We start from the raw sequence: 17,909 nt of genomic DNA on the forward strand, positions 1-17,909 counted from the left end.
CACGGATTTCCCTTTCTTCAGGGTTGTTAGCAAGAAACCGAGCGTCATGGAACGCCTTGTTGTTCTCGTAACTGATTGAGAAGGCGCAAGGCCGACCGCATGCATGCATGACATGACATGAAGGGTTTGGGAGAGAAAGCGGAGTTGGGCCGGACGGGTGCTCACGTAAACGTCATGCCAGCTCGCTAACCCTAACCCCTGTGCCCTGTGCGCAGGCCGTCCGTCGCGGGCCCTCCGTCGATATGATGCGGCCTTTTCCCTCAGGAATCCCAAGCCTGTTCCCACGACGTCTGACGTCCCAAGTACCAGCAGCTACAGTACAGTATATGTATGTATGCCTCTCTGCCCGAATAGGTCTCGCACACGATATCACAATGTCTCCTCCAAGTAGTGCAGAAAGCGAAGCTAGGATAGGCTTGGAACCGCTCGATTTGTGCGAAGATTCTAGTCCGAGTATCATGTTGAATCACGGACACTTTGCTAGAAGGTCAGCTCTACAACCCGCATGGGGAGAAACTTTAGGGAAATGGAGACATTTCTCGGTGATCAGAGCGTCTTCCGGACATGATTTAGCACGTAGCCATATACTTTTAGGTAGCATGTGAAATAGATTTCGCATGAATAAATGGAATAACTATTATTGTCGGCCTGATGAATATCGTACTATTTATCAAGAGGATAGAGGGATGATCGCCTCGTATACACAAAAAGTGGAAGAAAAGGAATGCCAAAAACTAAGAGCCGTTCCCTCTCGGAATGCTTGCAAAACTACTCGTGCTAAGCAATTCTGAATGCTTTGCGGGTCGATACCCGACTGAATGACGACGAGCATGAATTTACGACGACTTGACTCGCACGGCAGTGGGAACCTTGGCGGAAGCCTTGAGCGCCTTTGCCTTTTGCTTGGCGTTTTGATTGTCGAGCTTCTTTTGCTTGTTGAGGTTCTCGTAGTGGTAGAAAAGAGTTCCATCCTGCATGTGCGAATCGCCAAGGGGGAAGGCCGAGAATGAGTGATTTGTCTTTTTCAGAAGGGAACAAGCAACGCCAGTTGTACTTACGAAGCAGCGACGAGCATCCTCCTTCCTGAGCACACCGTTGTCGTCAGCGCACAACAGCCAGAGAGTACCCCATTCGAACTTGTTGGCGAACCATCTGCGAGCATCATGGGAATTAGAAACCCCATCGACTCCCTGCTGGCATTGAGCATCAGCAACGTACCCAAAGAAGTCCATGGTGTTGCGGATCTCGTTGGTCATGGTTAGGATATCGCGGATGTTCAGGCCACCCTTGTTGTCGCGGTCGTACTTGCTGAAGACTTCCTCGAAGCGCTGGGTGATGTATCGGCCTTCGGTGTCTGTATAGGAACACGATGCGTCAGCAACCCGATACACATGGACTTTTTTGGGTGAAATGGTAGAGTACCATATGTGCCAGAGTCAGAACCGTGCTTGAGCCTGTGAATGTTCTTGATGTAAACGGGGAACCCGGGGTGGGGAATCCAACTGTCTGTTGAACGAACGGAAAAAATGCAAGGTCAATAAGCGGGATGCGCGGTGCATTCGAAAGGATATCGGCGGCAACTCACCCAGCGATGGGTAGCTGAAAGCGCCATGGATAACCAACATCGCCAAAACGCAGAAAAAGATGTTGAACCCAACCGCGCGGAACCCTTGGTAAGTCTCGTACGGCCAAATAATCCCATCCTTCTTTCTGTCGAAGAACTCGACATGCTGCTGCATAACCGTCAGATCACGCTTCCCCTCGGGCGACCCGTTGGGCATCTCTGCCGACGGTGCGATGTTTGCGCGGGGCACGCCGGGGTTTCTGACAATCCGGTCGAGGTTCTCCGGAACGGGGAACATCTTTGTGGGTGGGCATTTGTCGACGGCGGTGATGATGGGTGCATTTAAGTCGACTTGCTTTGCGGCGTGGATGGGTTGGGCGACGTCCGTTGGGAAGTTTGAAACCCCCTGTTCCGCGTATACGGATGGCATGGTTACCGTGTTGATGTGTTTTCCTTGGGTATTGGGTATGCGGTGGTGGTCTTTACGATCACTTTGTTGGAACCTGAGAGAGGGGCTTCCAGCACACCTTTCTGGTTTTATAGGCGCAGGCTGTTCCCCCTTTCTCCCACCACTTGGCTACGAAATCTAATCTGCCTCGGAGCTGTTACTCCGCCCCGCAATATGAAGCAACCTCCACATGCACACAGGTATTATGCATACTACGCACGGGGGTATTATGCAACATGATGATGCATGCGTTGGACATTGCTGCATGCAAATCCCTTTCTCTGTGTCGTTCGGCGGAGGGGGGCGGGGTGAGGATATCGGGAATGACAGGACCGTGACATCATTGGAGCGCATCTCGACGCGTGCGGATTGACAGTGCTCCAAGCCCCGCCTTCTTCACATGCCAGAGTTGTGGACAACATGGAATTGGATTACGACAGGCTTTCTTCGGTGTACGTAAGCGGCTGACTGTGTCGAAAGGCACGCAGCAGGGGAAAAGGGGAACGCAAAAAGGGGCGGTCGATCTGGAAGAACGCCGATTCAGTGCTGAAGAGCGCCGATTCTAGCGTCCATAAAGACCACTGTGTGCGAGGCGGACTTTCAGAGATCGAAGGGCGTCAGAAACCTAAAGGTCTTCTGATTCACACATCAGCTGTTCAGCAAACTCAATGTGAGATGGGCGACGATGCCAGTGAAGAAGCATCTCAGGGCATGGTCATATAAATGGAGAGAGGTTCGGCGGTGCCTGTAACATGAAAATGCGTTGGAATACCAGCACGGATCTATACAGCTGTGTTGCTGGATCATTGGCGATGAAGCAGCCAAAAGTCCGCCTGACTGCTGAGCCAACAAGCCATCCAGAGTCGCAGCGCTATTGCCAGATTCATTTCACCTGAGAGCCGCAATCCATTCGTGGGAGGGATTCAGGTATCGTTGTGCAAAGGGCCAAATCTCCATCCTTCTTCCCTCGATGCGTATCTATTGCAGATCGGAATTCCAAGTCCCGTAAAAGAGAAGTAATATAAAGTGTTCAAACCTTTGATAACGCTTGCAATGTATTATTAAGGCTCGGAGAGCACATTCCCAACTGCGGGTCACAAGGACCTGGGGAGAGGCGCACGCATAGTTTCTAAAGTGCTATAATAAACTCGATCGATTTCTTTCAAGATGAGGTATCATATGCTGAACTAAGGAGACGAACGAGAAGGCTCAGAAGTCAAAAAGGGAACACGACGTAAAATCCGGGGAATCAGCTTCCGGAAGGGTATATGCAAACGATGTGCGAACTTCAGTGGGCCGCATGGTTAGGGGCAGCCTGATTTCAACACCGAAAGGACATCGATCAGCAATCGATTCAGAGTAAAGGATGAGGCGAACTAGTCTTACATACCCTTGCAATTTTCGCACGATATCCCATGCGATTCAATCCGTGGATTGCGGCTGCGCTCGAAATATTGCTTTTAAACAGGATGAAGCCATACCCCTTGCAAATTTTGGTATTCGGCACAACAATCGCCTTGGAAGAGACGATTGCGCCAAACCTGCAATGGAAGAGGAAGATGTATCAACGGGACATCCGAAAAGCAGTGACGATAAAGGCGGGAGTCTGATACTTACGAACTGCCCATTTTTTTCAGGCGTTCGTCCGTCATCGTTGGCGGCAAGTTGCCCACGTACACATTCGCCCCACGGTATTCGGCAGCGGGGGCGGGCGCGTTTAGCTTGGTTGACTGGCGCCGCGGGGATTGCTGGTTCCTGTTCACGGCAGGAACAGCAGGGGCACCCTTGCGCAAGGGAGGACGGACGGACGGGGCGTGACCGGTCGACCCCGCTTGACAGGGAGCGGTTTCTGGAGTCTTTGTTGGCGTTGGCTATCGCTTGATCAACGGCTCCTCGTCGCCGATATTTAACATGCCCTTTATCTCGCGGGTATACTGGATCAGCTTGGCCCTCTCGTTGGCGACCTGCGGGGGCTCCTCCCGAGTTGGTATGGCAGGTGCGGGCTTCCTCATAGGGTACGAGAATGGAGCGACTTGCATAGGGTATGGCACTGGGCCCCAAGTCGCGGGGGGATGGATGTTCCCTTGGTAAAATGGGATTCCCGGACCGGGGTGCCAAAAGGGGCGCACAAGAGGGACAGGCGTGTAGAAGGTACACCCGTTGATGATGGTCGGTACTGTGGTCATGGTCGGAGAGGGTGTCAGCGGCTGGTCGCCGCCCAAAGAGAAACGTCTATCGGCGGCCGGGGCAACGTGCCCGAAAGGGACGAATCTGGGAGCAAACATAGCGATTTTTTGAAAAGATTCAGGAGCTTTCACGAGATGAGTTGAAGATCGAGTAGTTCACTATCGATTGTTGCGTACTGCGTGGTTTGGATTTTCCGAGAGGTGCTTGGGACGTACAGGTTCTTAAGTAGCCTGCTGGGAATTGAGAGCGAGATATGAACCAGGTGAGTTCAGTTTGCGCCACATTCTTGTTTGTGCATCGTTCGCCATTGAGAAGCTCCATCGTTCTAAAAAGCCCCTAATTCGGGGTCCACTTTTGACAGGGACGCGTCGATTTTGGTCGGTTTTCCAGTTACGCTTTCCAACCTTACGCATATGGCATATGCGGGTGTCTCGTCGAAAAAATCCCCGAGCGAAGGCTGAGGCGCTGGAAAATCCTCGAAATAGGCACTTCGTTCTCAACAATATGACACCATGTACGTCACTCACAAGTCGAACGCTGGGGAACTTCCTTTACGCCTCTGACGTATGTATCGAAAGCTTGGCGCTGGCTGCTTACGTTCAGTCCAGTTGAGAGCCTATGGATTCTGGGGATTTAGATCTGGATGTAAGCTACGTCGTGGAGTGAGATTTCAAACGACCCGGCTCGCTAAACTCCGCAAGGCTAGTCTGAGAATTCTCGCTGTGGCAACAAATCCGGACAGGTACAGTATTCTACAACGACCATGATGGTGTATGGAAGCGGGGGCGTCTCCCTTTCGGAAACCTCCGGCCATGAGGGGTTCGGCATTCCCCCTCAATCGTTCGCTTACGACCGATGCAAGGGACATGTGCAAAGGCGGGCTCCTTATCGTCGGGACAAGCGGTTATGCCGTCGCGTGCCCTTTTGGATCGCGTATGTGTCATCAGCATTCACATCAAAGATTTTATGGAGGGCCTTCGAAGTTCCCGGGGGCTATCATTTCCCGGTTTCCTGCATGAGAGGCAAGGTCTTCGTCTCCTGATCCTCAGCTGGGAAACCTCTTCAAGGGAAGTCTCCTCTCCGCCTGGAATCAAGAAGCCCCGTCGATATACTCAATCGCATCATGTCGTATTCGCCGAATATACGTACAGTATACCACCACATGCAGCAGGTCACCTCAATCCGGAGGACCGGCGGTTGTGGCTTTGGGACATAAACCGAGTCCTTGGGATCCCTCCAAGCGGCTGGTCCATCTTCTTCGTTACGACGCCGCCTTTGGGACATTGTGGGAATTACTGTATGTAGTAGTAGATACGGGGCTTGCGCGATGTTGTTCCATGAAAATGTTGGGGCCCTTGGGGGTCCGACACCGAGCGGGTGGCTGTGAAGCGCAATAAATCACGCAAATTTTTGACACTTATGACAGCGGCAAGCCCCCCTCCGTTTGTTTTATATACTCCCCCTTTGGTCCTGTGGCCGGCTTGGTCCCTTGCCCCACTGACAGCCAGCCATCCCCCAAATGAATCAAATCGGTCGGAAGGGGACGCAGGAGGTGTGGGGAGGGATGGGTTTGACATGTAAAGATATCTAATGCGGTCTGGTCTGACGCAAGCCCTTGACGTGCCGATTCTGATCAAATATAAGCAAAGGCGGTTGCAGAGAGCGACTCCCAACTCTGTTTTCTGCTATCCCTGTCATATAGTATCTTTCGTCGGCCTTCCAACGGCCTGGATTTGCGCTCATTTGCAAGTTAGTAGATCGATATCTCGCCACCTTTCGCCACAACTATCACACGCGGACGCTGCACCGTGGGAAGTTTCGCAAGTCTAAGGCTTTGCGTTTTCGAAAAAGTGGTTGTGGATTTATTTTTTTTGGTACTTTCTTGTATCAATCGTGAGGAGCGATATCATCTAACAGCGCCAAAAAAGAGGCCGCTGTGGGAAAGTAAGAAGGCGAGGAAGCCCAATATTCACAGGTGAGAAGAGGGGACGGTAGCCGCCATATATATAAATGCGCTGAGGTATGCTCGGCGCTAGCCTTTCCGGTTTGAAACTCACTCTGCAAGCCCGATTTTGACCAGCCACGTCCCATATTCTCGCACGAAACCGAAAACATGAGCGCTATAAACTCTGAACAACCCGCAGTCGCTCCTGCCACCGAGCAGGCTCCCGCCGTCGAGCAGTCTGCCGCCCCTGTTGCGGACGTCGCTCCCTCTGTGCCTGCCACTGAGACTCCCGCGGTAAAGGCTTCTGAGACCGTCGCTACCCCAACCCCCGAAGGCGCTACTGAAGCGCCAGCTGCTAAGGAAGTCACCGAGACCCCTGCTCCCGTTGCTACTGAGTCAACACCTGTCACTGAAGCCGCCGCTGAAAGCACTGAAGCGACCGCCCCCGCCACTGAGACCCCCGCGCCGGTCGAGAAGGCCCCCAAATCTCCCAAGAAGCCCGTCATTGAGCGTCTGTCCTCTTTCGCCGCTAAGATCTTCTCGTTCACGCCCAAGACCGGAAAGTCGAAGAAGGCCGGAAAGACCGCAGCGGTCAAGGCTGAGGAGTCTGCTGCCGCTGTGGAGAACGTTGAGGCGCCCGTGACGGCTGCCTCTGCATCTACGGACGTCCCTGCTGTTGAGAAGACCGGTGCTGCTGGCGTTGCTCCTGCGGAAGTCAAGGTGAGATTCGACAGACGCGCTCTGCGGTCTTAGCTTTACGTTATTTCGCGTATAGCATTTGGCGTTATTTTGCTCTGCGTACGCCAACCAAGTTGCATTGCGCGATGAAATTAAAACTTCTTTTGATTTGCCCGTAGGCTGATGAGACAAAAGCCACCGACGCCGGCAAAGCCCCTGCCGCCGTCGAAGTCCTCGCCGCTCTTCCCCAAATTCCTGTCGCTAGCCCTGCAATCCCCGACCTCACTCCCGTCGTCGTTGAGGCGCCCTCGGCACCCGCAACCAGCGAAGCTGCGACCTCCACCGACTCTCCCGTCGTTGAGGAGCACAAGAGCACCACCGAGGCCGCTTCCCAAACCCAGACCGCACATTCCGCCAAGCGCCTGAGCACTCTTTCCCGAATGATCACCGTCAGCCGTGAGCGTGTCGCTTCTACCGTTGCTGGAGCCGTCACTGCCGCCAAGGGAACTCTGACCCCCAAGAAGAAGGCGAGCACTGAAAACACTGCTGCTCCTATAACCGAGGAAACTGCTGAGGAGAAGGCTGAGGAAAAGGCCGAGGAGAAGCTCGTTGCGACCAAGGAAACCACCGCCGAAGTCCCTGTCCCCGCCGCTGGACCCTCCACCGTCGAGTCCGCGCCCGATGCTGCTCCTGCCGCCGAGCCAGCTCACGCCCCCACGCAGGAGGTCGTTGCCAGCGCCTAAGTGGACAGTAATGGATCACATTCATGCAAGCGATGCGATTACGGACGAAAAGAACATCAAACGAGGCGCAGATTTCAGTGCTCAGGAACCACAAGCCCTGGACCTGAAAATGCCCTTGAGGCAGTCGGCGTAAAATTAAAAAAAAAAAAAGCAAGCGAGTTTGCTCGCTAAAATTTCGAGATCTACAGTATAGGTTGCCTTCCTCATTCTCAATGCGGGCAGCGAGTCAACGAGGCGGCTGTAGTTGTTTTGCCTTGTTGCGGGCGTTATGTTGATACCTTCCTTTTAATTCGTTGTTGTAATATCCGGCCCCGTGAGGTTTTGTAGCGAAGGCAAGATTTTTTATAGGTCTCATGTGCTTCGTTTCGCGGTCATCGTCTTCTATTATAGTTTCTACTCTTTGTATTCAAATTTCCCCAATACCATTGCTATGAAGTCCCAAAATGAACGTGGGTTCGGTAGATATTTCACAAACCGAATCAGAACTATTCTGCGGGACCCGTACTTCGCCATGACCTCCTCGATGGAGTTACGATACCATAGAACTGCAGTGCTCTCACCCGGCATGAGCACGTTGATGCGGTATCAGAACACCTAATCTTCTTTCGAGAACAATACAAATAGCCCTAAGACGACGAGTAGAAGTACCTTGAGCTCTTTGAACTCATTCAGCAGGATGGTTACCATCCCGACGTATGGCAGGAACCTGGAAGGGAAGCGAGGTAACAGTCAGATGAAGTGTCTGCGAGCGAAGCAACGACCGGACAACATCGAAACCTACCCTCTAACCTTCCCCACAACATGCTCCCTCTTCACCCACATCTGCCCCTTCCCATACAACCCGCCCTGCCTATCATCCGCCGGATTATGATCCCCCTTCGTCAGCAAGTACTGCGTGTCGTTGTCCTTCGTGTGTATTTGGATCACGCGATGCACGATTGGAATGCCACTCTCTTTGCCTTCTACTTTGTAGACGCAAATGTCGCCGATGTTTATTGGGGTGGAGGGGAGGGTGAGGAAGAGAAGATCGCCGCGTTGAAACGCCGGTGTCATGCTCTCACTGGGGTGAACACGGACAATGGTAAGGGTTGGCCAAACGAGGAGTGCAACGGAGGCTATATTCGATGTACCTAAGTACGACGACTATTGGTGACTCGGTGTTTGTTACGACCGAAAGACCCTTCCATATCATAAGCGCCGACGATACGATCAGGCAGAAATTGAGGGCTTGTTGCGCTACCTGTGGGGTGATATGATGGATCAGAGACCGCTACGAACAGGGAGGAGCCACCGCAGCAAGGACCTACCTGGCGGACGGATAGCCGTGAGAGCGCTTTTATGCTGTCCATTTTTGAGTGATTGTGAGCAGCAAACAACGGTGGAATCTTGGGCCAAAGATGGTTTGCGGTTTGAGGAGTTGCTGGAGTCTGGACGAAGGTTTCGACGTGTCACCCACCGCAAGTCACCGCGACATTTGGGCTCGTTGCATTTGGCACAGCATTTGGCATGTCGACTTGAACAAGCAACTCCGTGGGCATCATAGGCTCTTCAGACAACAGAAACGCACAGCTCAATTTTAAGGCTTCTTCCAAGCCGTGAGAGCATAAAACCGAACTTTCATAGTTGATTCTCCGTCCTTTGAAGCTCCGTGCGGTGTCGGAGAACCGCTGACGATCATAGCCATCTTGCAACCTCGAGTCGAAAAGCACAGAATTCCGTCGATGCACACAACGACACCGGCTTTGTACTGAAGGTCGAAGAAGCTCTTCCCGGGGGAATAGATGAACCCAAGTCTGGCCCATGGTGGCTCACAACGAGAGTTACATATGAGTGATCTTTCCAGCGTCGAAGGCTTTCCCACGGAATCACCACGAGAGAATGTTGACGCCGGGTCGGAAGACGGCTCAACCTCAACGAGTTCACAGGTACCTCAAGGTGCTTCTAACGGCGCTGAGCGGAATGCACCAACGCGGGCAGGGAATGACTATGCAAAGTGGCGACCATTTGGGACGGGCTTCAAATTGCCGGGATGGGGCCGTCGCAACACGGCACAGGCGTCGTTGGGCAGTTCGCCACGGGAGAGTAGCCGGCTGTCGAATTCCAGTCTTCCCGATAGGACGGCAGGGAGCGGAAGTTTGGAAAGGTCGGAGAGACCTTCGGTAGCACGTTCCTCGACATACCAAATTGCACCGAGTCGCAGCTGGGAAGATGAACCAGAGCCGGAACATGTGGAAGATCCACTATCTGAGATCACCAATGGGTTTGCTGAGCTTTTGATTCCAGGAGAGATTTCAGAAGTAAGCCAATCGGTACTGCGATCGAAGATGGCTGCATTGGAGACTTTACACCGCGAGATCCTGCCCCATCTAAATGGGCCAAATCCGTTGCAATGTGAGCGAGCGAAGACACTGTTGGAAAGTATAATCGAGGAGATCGCCGTGTATGGAGAGTTTTTGGACATCGATGGTAGCGTGCGCTTAATCGCTGTTCTACTGCGATGGGTAGAATCTCACAGTCGGTCAATCAGATGTCGAGGATGGTGAAGAACTCCTTGCTGACACGAATGCCGAAACTTTGAACTACGTCGTGGTGAAAGCGTCAAAGTTCAGCCATGCCAGCACAAACGCTACCAACTCCGCCGAGGTGGTGGTCACGCTCATCAAACCGATTCACTTGCAAACGCTAATGTGTGTTTTGCTTCCATTACAGGATAGCTCATCCGAACGATCCTCCGAAGCCAGCGCGTACTCCACACCGCTAGCTCAGTCTCCACGGCCGCCCGCTCATATGCGGACCATGTCGATTTCGACACTCGCGTCGATGACCTCGTTATCATCGTCACCTGCCGCATCCCTACCTCTGAGCTTCTCCAACGAAAGTCAACCAGGAAGGTCTGGCAACGTCATCAGCGTTCCACCAGGTCCGAACGACGTTCTGCGATGGACATCCTTGCAGCGGCTCTCATTACAGCTGTACACTGGTGCAATGAGACAAAAGGTCGGCAAACCGACCGTCATGGCGATATCAGGCGGGGCTGGGATCGTCATTGGCACGTCTCGCTCTATGGTTCTAGTGTACGATTTTGCGCAGACTCTGAAGGTGATTATCGGTGACCCTCGTGAGTCAACAGATCTGGGACCTGTAACAGCTATATCCATCGGGATCGATCATAAGCAGATTGTATGCGGATATGCGCATGGGTGCATCCGTGTCTGGAATCTTCTGAGGCAGACGGTTTTGAGGAATATTCCACCAGTTGCCGCGGAAGACGAAGGCGCAAGTAGACCTGAGGGGCACGTTCAGGGAGCATCAATCATCCACATTGCATTCGTCGGCACAAAAGGTGCTTTTGTATCTGCCGATAACGAGGTCAGTGGTGCTCCATGCAGCTTTGATCTGCGTTCTCGAAACTGAGAGCAATGTCACCATAGGGAAATGCGTTTCATCACGGTGTGCCGTTGATGGTGGTTGTAGGAGCATATAGCATGACTCGGTTGCTACCCAGCTCTCGCAGCCCCGCAACTCCTTCCGTCATCTACGCCATGGCTGCTCTTCCTCGCATCGTCGGCCATTACAAACACCCTGGAGATCAATCGCATCTTGTGGCATTCTCAACTTCTCATCAGGTACATTATTTTCGACATTGATGACCCAGAGGGTGCCACAAGCTGATAAAGATACTCCAGATGGTGATCAAAAGCATGAAGCCGCAACCGCAAACGCAATTCAAAATGTCCTGGGCCCGTGGGACTTCGGCGTCGAAGTTGGTTGACGACCGCGCATGTGGGATTGCTTGTCTAGCGTGGAGTCCCTTGCTGAAACGTTCGACAGAAGGTAAGCCTGCCGTTTCAGGCTTAACGGTGCGCTCGCAGCCTAACGAACGTTGTATCAGGCAAATACACTAGGTTGTGCGATCCTCTATTAGCTTGCTCGTTTGAAAAACAGCTGCGAATCTTACGAGTGACATATGGAGCTCCTACCGTTCCAAATCTGAAGAGGCAAGACGCGTCGATATCCACACCAATAGACTACAAGATGCATGGGGATTGGCTAGGAGACGATGTCATTGTTGCACTTCAGTGGGTGGACGATAAGGTAAGATATTGGGTCTAGTCAAGAATGTCTTGGTAGGCTGTCTCTCATACGCTTCTTCGACAGCTTCTCCTGCTACTGACCGAGAACCAAAGCCTGATCCTGCTGGATGTGACGCTGATGAAGGAAGTTGACAGAACGGATGTCAAACCTCGCATGATCCTATCGGCGGACTACTTTACGAAGGGTGCGCCCAGTACGGCCTTGGCGGCCTACTATCCAAGTATAAAATCATTCAAAGGCCGTTTGTTTATTCTGGTATGTTGCTCAGATGGCGCTGGATATGGTGATTTATTGCTCAATGTACTCCTCCACTTTCGTAGGGCCAACGAGAAGTTACCAGCGCAAGCAGACTTTCGTGGATGGACCGTTTGAAAGCGCTGGTAGTCACGGGTCATTTTCAAGGTGCCATCGAACTAGGGATGACGTACTTCAGTGGAAAGGCAAAAAATGCTGTCACTGGCTTACCAGTCGATGAGAATGGACGGCAGACAGTTGTCGGGGACTATCTGGCTGAGCTCTTGCAAACTTACATCAAGATGTCCATGGCCAGCTACGAGCCTCAGCCGCCGGAAGCAGATGAAGCGGAAGACCTCGCGACGTACCGACAATTGGCCGTCGCAGCCTTTGACACATGCCTTGGAATCGATCGAGACGCACTTCTTTTCGGCGACATCTACGAAGAGTTCTGCGAGAAGGGCCTAGGACACGTTTACTTGGAAGTGCTGGAGCTGTATATCCTTGACGAACGGGTTACCGCCTTTAGCAGTCCCGTCACTGTGCAAGATTTCATTTCCCACTACGAGAACAAGGGGTGGCTGGACAGGCTGGCACAAGTGATCCTGCACTTGGACACCGCAACCCTCGACGTGCATGGCATCATCACTGTCTGTCTTCGCCACGGCTTGCATAGCGCCCTCATCTACGTGTACACGCGCGTGGGAGATTTTGTGATGCCCATCATTGAGATCCTCCGCTTGATGGTCTCAACCCCCGAAAGCGCTGCAGTTGCAAACGGCGATTCAGCGAAGAAGGAATCGACAAGTACGTCACGGAGGGAAGCCGTGTACACATTATACGTTTACCTCTCCTACGTACTGACTGGGAAAGCATTTCCAATCGGCACACTCGAAAGCGCCGAATCTTTGCAAGCTCGCAACGACGTTTTCAGCTTTCTCCTCTCCCCATTGTTCGCATCCTGGCCGCCCGGATCCGACTCTCGGCAACGACTGGGCACCGAACCGTATCCATACCTACGGCTACTCTTCAACCATGATCCCGAGGAGTTCTTGAAAGTCGTTGCCGTAGTCATGTCCGATTCGACACTTGATTCGGATGTCCTGGCCATCAAATCCAATGTGTTTGTTGCTGATACCGATGGCTTAGGGAGGTACACTGACCGCTTTGTAATCGGGAGACAGAGTATCTTGGACGCTCTGTTTGTGGTTATTGATGGCGAGACTTGGCTCATTGACGACGAGCCATTAGAAGATCGCGCTGACCATGGGAATGATGCGGCAAACGACGACCAAAGAACGATCTTCTACTGCTTTGTTGCTCGAACATACGCACGCTATCATACTTCAATAGCTTTCCCAACACACGTCCTGGGCCGCATCATCCTGCAGTTGACATTGGGACCCGATCACGAGAGTCTCGGTCGCGACGAGCGTCAACGCGCGGTCGTGGCCATGCTGACTACCGCAAAGGATTTGATTGACGCAGAGTCCAAAGCGTATCTCGACCACTTCAAGAACGCAGGATTTTGGCGGGCGTATGAAGTTGTCATCCGTAGGCACCGACGCTTTGAGCTTCTGCTCGAATGCTACATCAATGATCCAGATCGTGCAACCGAAGGGTTTGCTGCTCTGCGGCAACTGATAGACAGTCGGGATGAGCTGTCACGGAAGCAAGTGGATGCGGTCAAGCGCAGCGCCATGGATCGGATCGGCGACCTAGTGCAAATCGATGAGATCTCCACGGCAGACTTGGTGGATGCGATTTGGCCTGCCGACCACAAGACTGTTATCGCCTCCTTATCGGCGGACACCGATGCGTTGTTCAAATACCTTTCCGGCTTACTGGACGCGGAATGGGTTCAGAGGGAACGTCCGTCGAGATCATCCGGCAGCTACTCTCAAAACCCTCGAACTCGCGTGAGTGCCGAGATTCACGAGCGGTATATCGATATTCTCGGCTCAAAACATCCCAACCATGTTATTGAGTATCTGGAAAGCCTTTTTGCGGGCCAAGCGGGCTTCCCATATGATTTTGATCGAGTATTCAACCTGTGCAAGAAGCATGACGTGATTGATGCAGCCGCCTGGCTGCTGGAGAAGAGTGGCAATTGGGATGGGGCTCTGTCGGTTATATTGAAGAGCATTGAGGAGGATGTGGAGTCGATTCTGAATGGCACGTCATTGGAAAGCGTTGACGGAGACGTGTCCGAGAGAGCGATGGCAGACGTGATTACAGTGAAGGTTGATATGGGGTTGAACCTATGCAGACGTCATTACGCGAAGACGGAGTCGAGAGATAGGGAAACGGTGTGGTTCCGCTTATTGGACTCGATCGTGGAGATGCAGCACCTTACAAGTTCGGCGAAACCTCCTACGGACGGTGTCCCGCTGGATGTCAGCAATGGAGAGGCAGGTGCGGACGCATCTGTCGCAAAGCCGTCAGACCGCGACGCCCTTCACGAGATCCTAAAAGCCCGGACTCGAGACATCCTCTACGCGATGGTAGGACACGTTTCCCTCCCCTCCATCCTTCTCCGTATCGTTCAATCCCAACGCAGCGCCACATTCGGCGAACACCGCGACATCATCTTCTCCATGCTGGAATCATATACATACGAGCGTGAGCTCCTCCAAGCCACCAACCGCGTCATGGCCGCCGACGTACATGCCAATCACGTCCGTAACGCTAGACTCCGCTCGGAGGCTTTCCGACCTGCTCGTGGGCAATGTCCGCTTTGCAGGCGACTCCTGCACGTCCGCGCCATGTCGGAGGCGGAACGCTCCGCGAAGAATAAGGTGGTGATAATGCCCTGTCGACATGCGTTTCATGCGGCGTGTTTGCAAGCCGAAATGGAGAAGTTTGCGCGGTTGGAGGAGTGGGATGGTACGGGGGACGTGCAGAATGGCACAGCTTGGTGTGTTGTGTGCGCAAGAACCAGGGGACGTGTGAAAGCCTTGGCAAAGAAGAAGGCGTTGGCAGTAGCGACTTCCCTGAGAAAAGGGAAGGGCAAAGAGGTATGTTGCAGCCGCGCGATATTCACTTGTTGTTGCGTATGAATGAAGACCTCATCATATGTTTTGCATCCTGATTGTACAGACGGACACGACAGCCGAAACCCCGACCCCAGAGGGAGATCCCAACAGCTCCTCCGCCTACGTCCACGAATCCCAAGCACACCTATACCACGCGCTCTCAATCAACCGATACTCCACCAACGCAATCTTCAACCTCCTCCGCACCGACGCCAAGCGCCACCAGGCGCACGCAACATCAGCACTCGCCAACGCCGGTGAATCCAGCCCGCTCTCTGACTCATTCGACGAAGATGGGGTCATCGACTATGGGGACCACTCGCCTTACAACAGTCACCATCACCAGCATCCGGACGACGCCAAATCTGTGGCGTCAACTTCGCCGAGCAGAGCGTACCATTCGCTTGTGAGGCATTCGCATGATAATCTGGGCCTAGGGCTTTCGTATAACCAAGCGCTGTCGCATCTGGCGTCGTCGGGCAAGTACTCGCTGGCGTTGGCGCCGCCGCCTGTAAATGACGACGACCTGTAGGGCGTAACTGAGTGACTTCGCACCCAGGCTCCATGGCTGGCCATGGAACCCCTCTGCTTTAATTCCCAACCCTCATGGCAGTCATTTTGTTTTGCTCTCCCATGATCAAGTTCCCCCTTTTCAAGTTGCACGATCTGTTACGGACTTTGTTTTTGATGTAATTCTGTCACCCGCAAATCTGAAAGCCCATCCGAGTAAGAATCGTTACCATCCATTGTGTTGAAATCCACAGGCGTCCATCCTGTGATCCTTTGTCTCTGAGGTTTTCGGTCGCGCGGATCTGCGCTGTATGGCCACTGTGGCACTGTGTGCGCTCCGAAAGCGTGGAACATCCCGATCACAAGCTTGAACGTCAGAAGGTGTTCTAGACCTTTAAGGCTCCGAAAGACTTCCGGTCGGACTGCCTTGGCTTTCGGATTGGGCGTCCCTGGATGATGGAGATGGTGGAGAAACAAGGACGATCTTATGTTGTCCCTATGCGGAGCCATCATCTTGGTCCTCGTTGTCCGCATGGCTTTGTGCTGCGCGCGACACGCCGAGGGGACCGGCCGCCATGTTGGACTGACAAGGGCGCGTTTTGTCGACGGAGGGCACCGAAAAGCTCTCAAAGAAGGCCCGGGCCTGCGGGCTTTTTCTCTGCCCGCTCAATGCCAGGGGAATATCATATTTATCCACAGAGAGGGAGGCAAGAGTCTCCCATGAGACGACTGGCATCTTTTGAGCCGAGTTGAGCAGAGTTTGAGCAGGTCATGCAGAGTCGTTTGGACGTTTCCCTGTGAAGCAACCTCCGCATTGCGACGTTCTGGCGATAGAGGAATGACTTCCGCCATTCCTAAAGCGCTAGTTTGACGTACGCTATTTGGAAGCAACTCGTAGTATTCCACCAGTCAGTATGTCTGCCCTACGCAACGCGTCCAGCAGGGAGTCCACTGCGGCGCCCGTAAGAAGGGTGCTGTTCGCACCGAGTCACCACGATACAATAGCAGAAACATACCACGACGACGATTGGGACTCGGAGGCGCCCGCTTACCAACGAGACCCCTCGTCGATACCATTCGCTTCGCGGCAGCAGCGACCACCACGATACGACGCACCGCATTCAGTTACCGAAACTAATCGAAACGCAGCGAGCGCAACACGGCCGCGCTCAAGATACCTACGGTTGCCAGGGAGACTGTCCTGCTTGCGGATAGGAGGACAAGCACGGCGGAGGGCGGAGGAGGTGGCGGAGGAGGCCCGCCGCCTTGAAGAAGCGATGGATGATATCCCGCCATACCAACAACATACGAATGGCAGCAGATCTAGACATGCAGATCGCGAGCGGAATGCGCTGCCTAGCCAGGTGTATCCACTCATGCTCCACTGCTTGAATTCGAGTCGGGAGCTGCTGCCTGCGTATCGGTCGACCGTCACGCTCGTCCTCCCACATGCACCGCCGCCGTACAAACGGAAAGCGTTGGTGCGGAAGATCCGGTCGTGGTGGCAAAAGCGGACCGCGGAGCCTCCACAACGCGAGACGGTCGGGGATTTGGCTTCGGTACGGTCGTTGTGCAGAGATTGTGCCGGATACGGATGTCGGGAATGTGGTCATGAGTCGAGGCTTATGCAGGTCTTTAGCATAATGCTGAGTGGGTTTGGTGCGGGGTGGGCCGGGATGCATGGGCAGCACATTTCGATTTGACCGCAGTTTCCACATTTTACCATCAATCCTGTACTGTACATATATATATACCCCCGGTCCAAAGCGCTTGGACACCCATTCATTCGGGCGTACAGCAGGATAGTCATTCGGGTGTACATACTTACATAGTGCTCGGACTTGTAAATCTGTGAAAACGCTTCATCCAAAGTTCCAAACCTCCAGGATAAGGTCGACTGAGAGCGTGTGAACTGCGCGCGTGTCATGGCCATCACATGGGAGCGCTTTCAAATGTCCGCGAGCTCGCTGTGCTTCTGTGCTTGGGATTTTCCCTACCTACTGTAGCCCCGCATCCCTCTCTACGTTACCATATCAAACCTGCAAGTACGGGAACGAAACCTCACCCTTTTCGTAGACTTGAGAGGCGAACCCACGGACACCGGGCGCAAGAAGCTGCAGATTGCAACGCCATTCCATAGGTTCAACCGCTAGCACGCTTCGAGTTCGTCCGACCACATCTTAGCACCTGTCTTGTGCAGTCCTATCAGTCTCTTCGAGGCAAGACCGTTAGGTATAAGGAGAGATCGTAGTTTGTAGAAACCAGGGGCTTCACCCAGCGCCTAGATAAAGCTTGCACGCCATGCCATCTACAAAGGCGACATCAGAGATCCCAAAGACTCTTCCCGTCGTACCCATTCGCAACAACAGAGTGTTGCTGCCGGGCATCGTCCTCCGGTTACAAATCGGACGTAAGGATACGACGCATCTGATGGATCAGCTCATCCAGCAGTATTCGAAGAACCCAAATA

The 17,909-nt window shown here is 53.2% G+C and overlaps 6 protein-coding genes across 6 annotated transcripts; 3 read left to right on the forward strand and 3 right to left on the reverse strand.

The window, feature by feature from the left end:
- Positions 1-664: 664 nt before the first annotated feature.
- EV422DRAFT_617464 (Caleosin related protein-domain-containing protein) lies at positions 665-1,994 on the reverse strand (the record flags this gene model as incomplete). Its single annotated transcript, XM_053074008.1, has 5 exons — positions 665-971; positions 1,059-1,152; positions 1,219-1,354; positions 1,423-1,506; positions 1,586-1,994. The coding sequence occupies 5 exons, from the start codon at positions 1,992-1,994 to the stop codon at positions 837-839; spliced, it is 858 nt and encodes a 285-aa protein (XP_052928731.1). The 3' UTR covers positions 665-836.
- A 1,306-nt stretch (positions 1,995-3,300) lies between these two features.
- Positions 3,301-5,483, reverse strand: EV422DRAFT_503797 (uncharacterized protein; the record flags this gene model as incomplete). Its single annotated transcript, XM_053068375.1, has 8 exons — positions 3,301-3,327; positions 3,403-3,553; positions 3,630-3,767; positions 3,900-4,283; positions 4,415-4,429; positions 4,604-4,664; positions 4,727-4,784; positions 5,349-5,483. The coding sequence occupies 8 exons, from the start codon at positions 5,481-5,483 to the stop codon at positions 3,301-3,303; spliced, it is 969 nt and encodes a 322-aa protein (XP_052928732.1).
- An 829-nt stretch (positions 5,484-6,312) lies between these two features.
- EV422DRAFT_503798 (uncharacterized protein) lies at positions 6,313-7,565 on the forward strand (the record flags this gene model as incomplete). Its single annotated transcript, XM_053068376.1, has 3 exons — positions 6,313-6,864; positions 6,920-6,942; positions 7,088-7,565. 3 exons carry the CDS (start codon positions 6,313-6,315, stop codon positions 7,563-7,565), a joined length of 1,053 nt encoding a protein of 350 aa, XP_052928733.1.
- Positions 7,566-8,007: 442 nt separating this feature from the next.
- EV422DRAFT_517184 (signal peptidase complex catalytic subunit SEC11C-like protein) lies at positions 8,008-9,001 on the reverse strand. The gene is made up of 4 exons (XM_053069429.1): positions 8,873-9,001; positions 8,696-8,805; positions 8,347-8,625; positions 8,008-8,271 (listed from the first exon to the last, which is right to left on the reverse strand). The coding sequence occupies exons 1-4, from the start codon at positions 8,912-8,914 to the stop codon at positions 8,160-8,162; spliced, it is 543 nt and encodes a 180-aa protein (XP_052928734.1). The 5' UTR covers positions 8,915-9,001; the 3' UTR covers positions 8,008-8,159.
- Positions 9,002-9,060: 59 nt separating this feature from the next.
- Positions 9,061-15,530, forward strand: EV422DRAFT_242838 (Golgi CORVET complex core vacuolar protein 8-domain-containing protein). Its single transcript, XM_053065667.1, has 9 exons — positions 9,061-10,031; positions 10,093-10,208; positions 10,275-10,934; positions 10,997-11,191; positions 11,252-11,399; positions 11,458-11,660; positions 11,724-11,915; positions 11,981-14,911; positions 14,994-15,530. Exons 1-9 carry the CDS (start codon positions 9,347-9,349, stop codon positions 15,459-15,461), a joined length of 5,598 nt encoding a protein of 1,865 aa, XP_052928735.1. The 5' UTR covers positions 9,061-9,346; the 3' UTR covers positions 15,462-15,530.
- A 524-nt stretch (positions 15,531-16,054) lies between these two features.
- Positions 16,055-17,327, forward strand: EV422DRAFT_517189 (uncharacterized protein). The gene has a single exon (XM_053069430.1). It carries the CDS (start codon positions 16,354-16,356, stop codon positions 17,140-17,142), a length of 789 nt encoding a protein of 262 aa, XP_052928736.1. The 5' UTR covers positions 16,055-16,353; the 3' UTR covers positions 17,143-17,327.
- The last annotated feature ends 582 nt before the right edge of the window (positions 17,328-17,909 follow it).

The sequence above is a fragment of the Fimicolochytrium jonesii genome (genome assembly GCF_025526975.1).
Source record: "Fimicolochytrium jonesii strain JEL569 chromosome Unknown EV422scaffold_3, whole genome shotgun sequence".
NCBI classification, from domain to species: domain Eukaryota; kingdom Fungi; phylum Chytridiomycota; class Chytridiomycetes; order Spizellomycetales; family Powellomycetaceae; genus Fimicolochytrium; species Fimicolochytrium jonesii.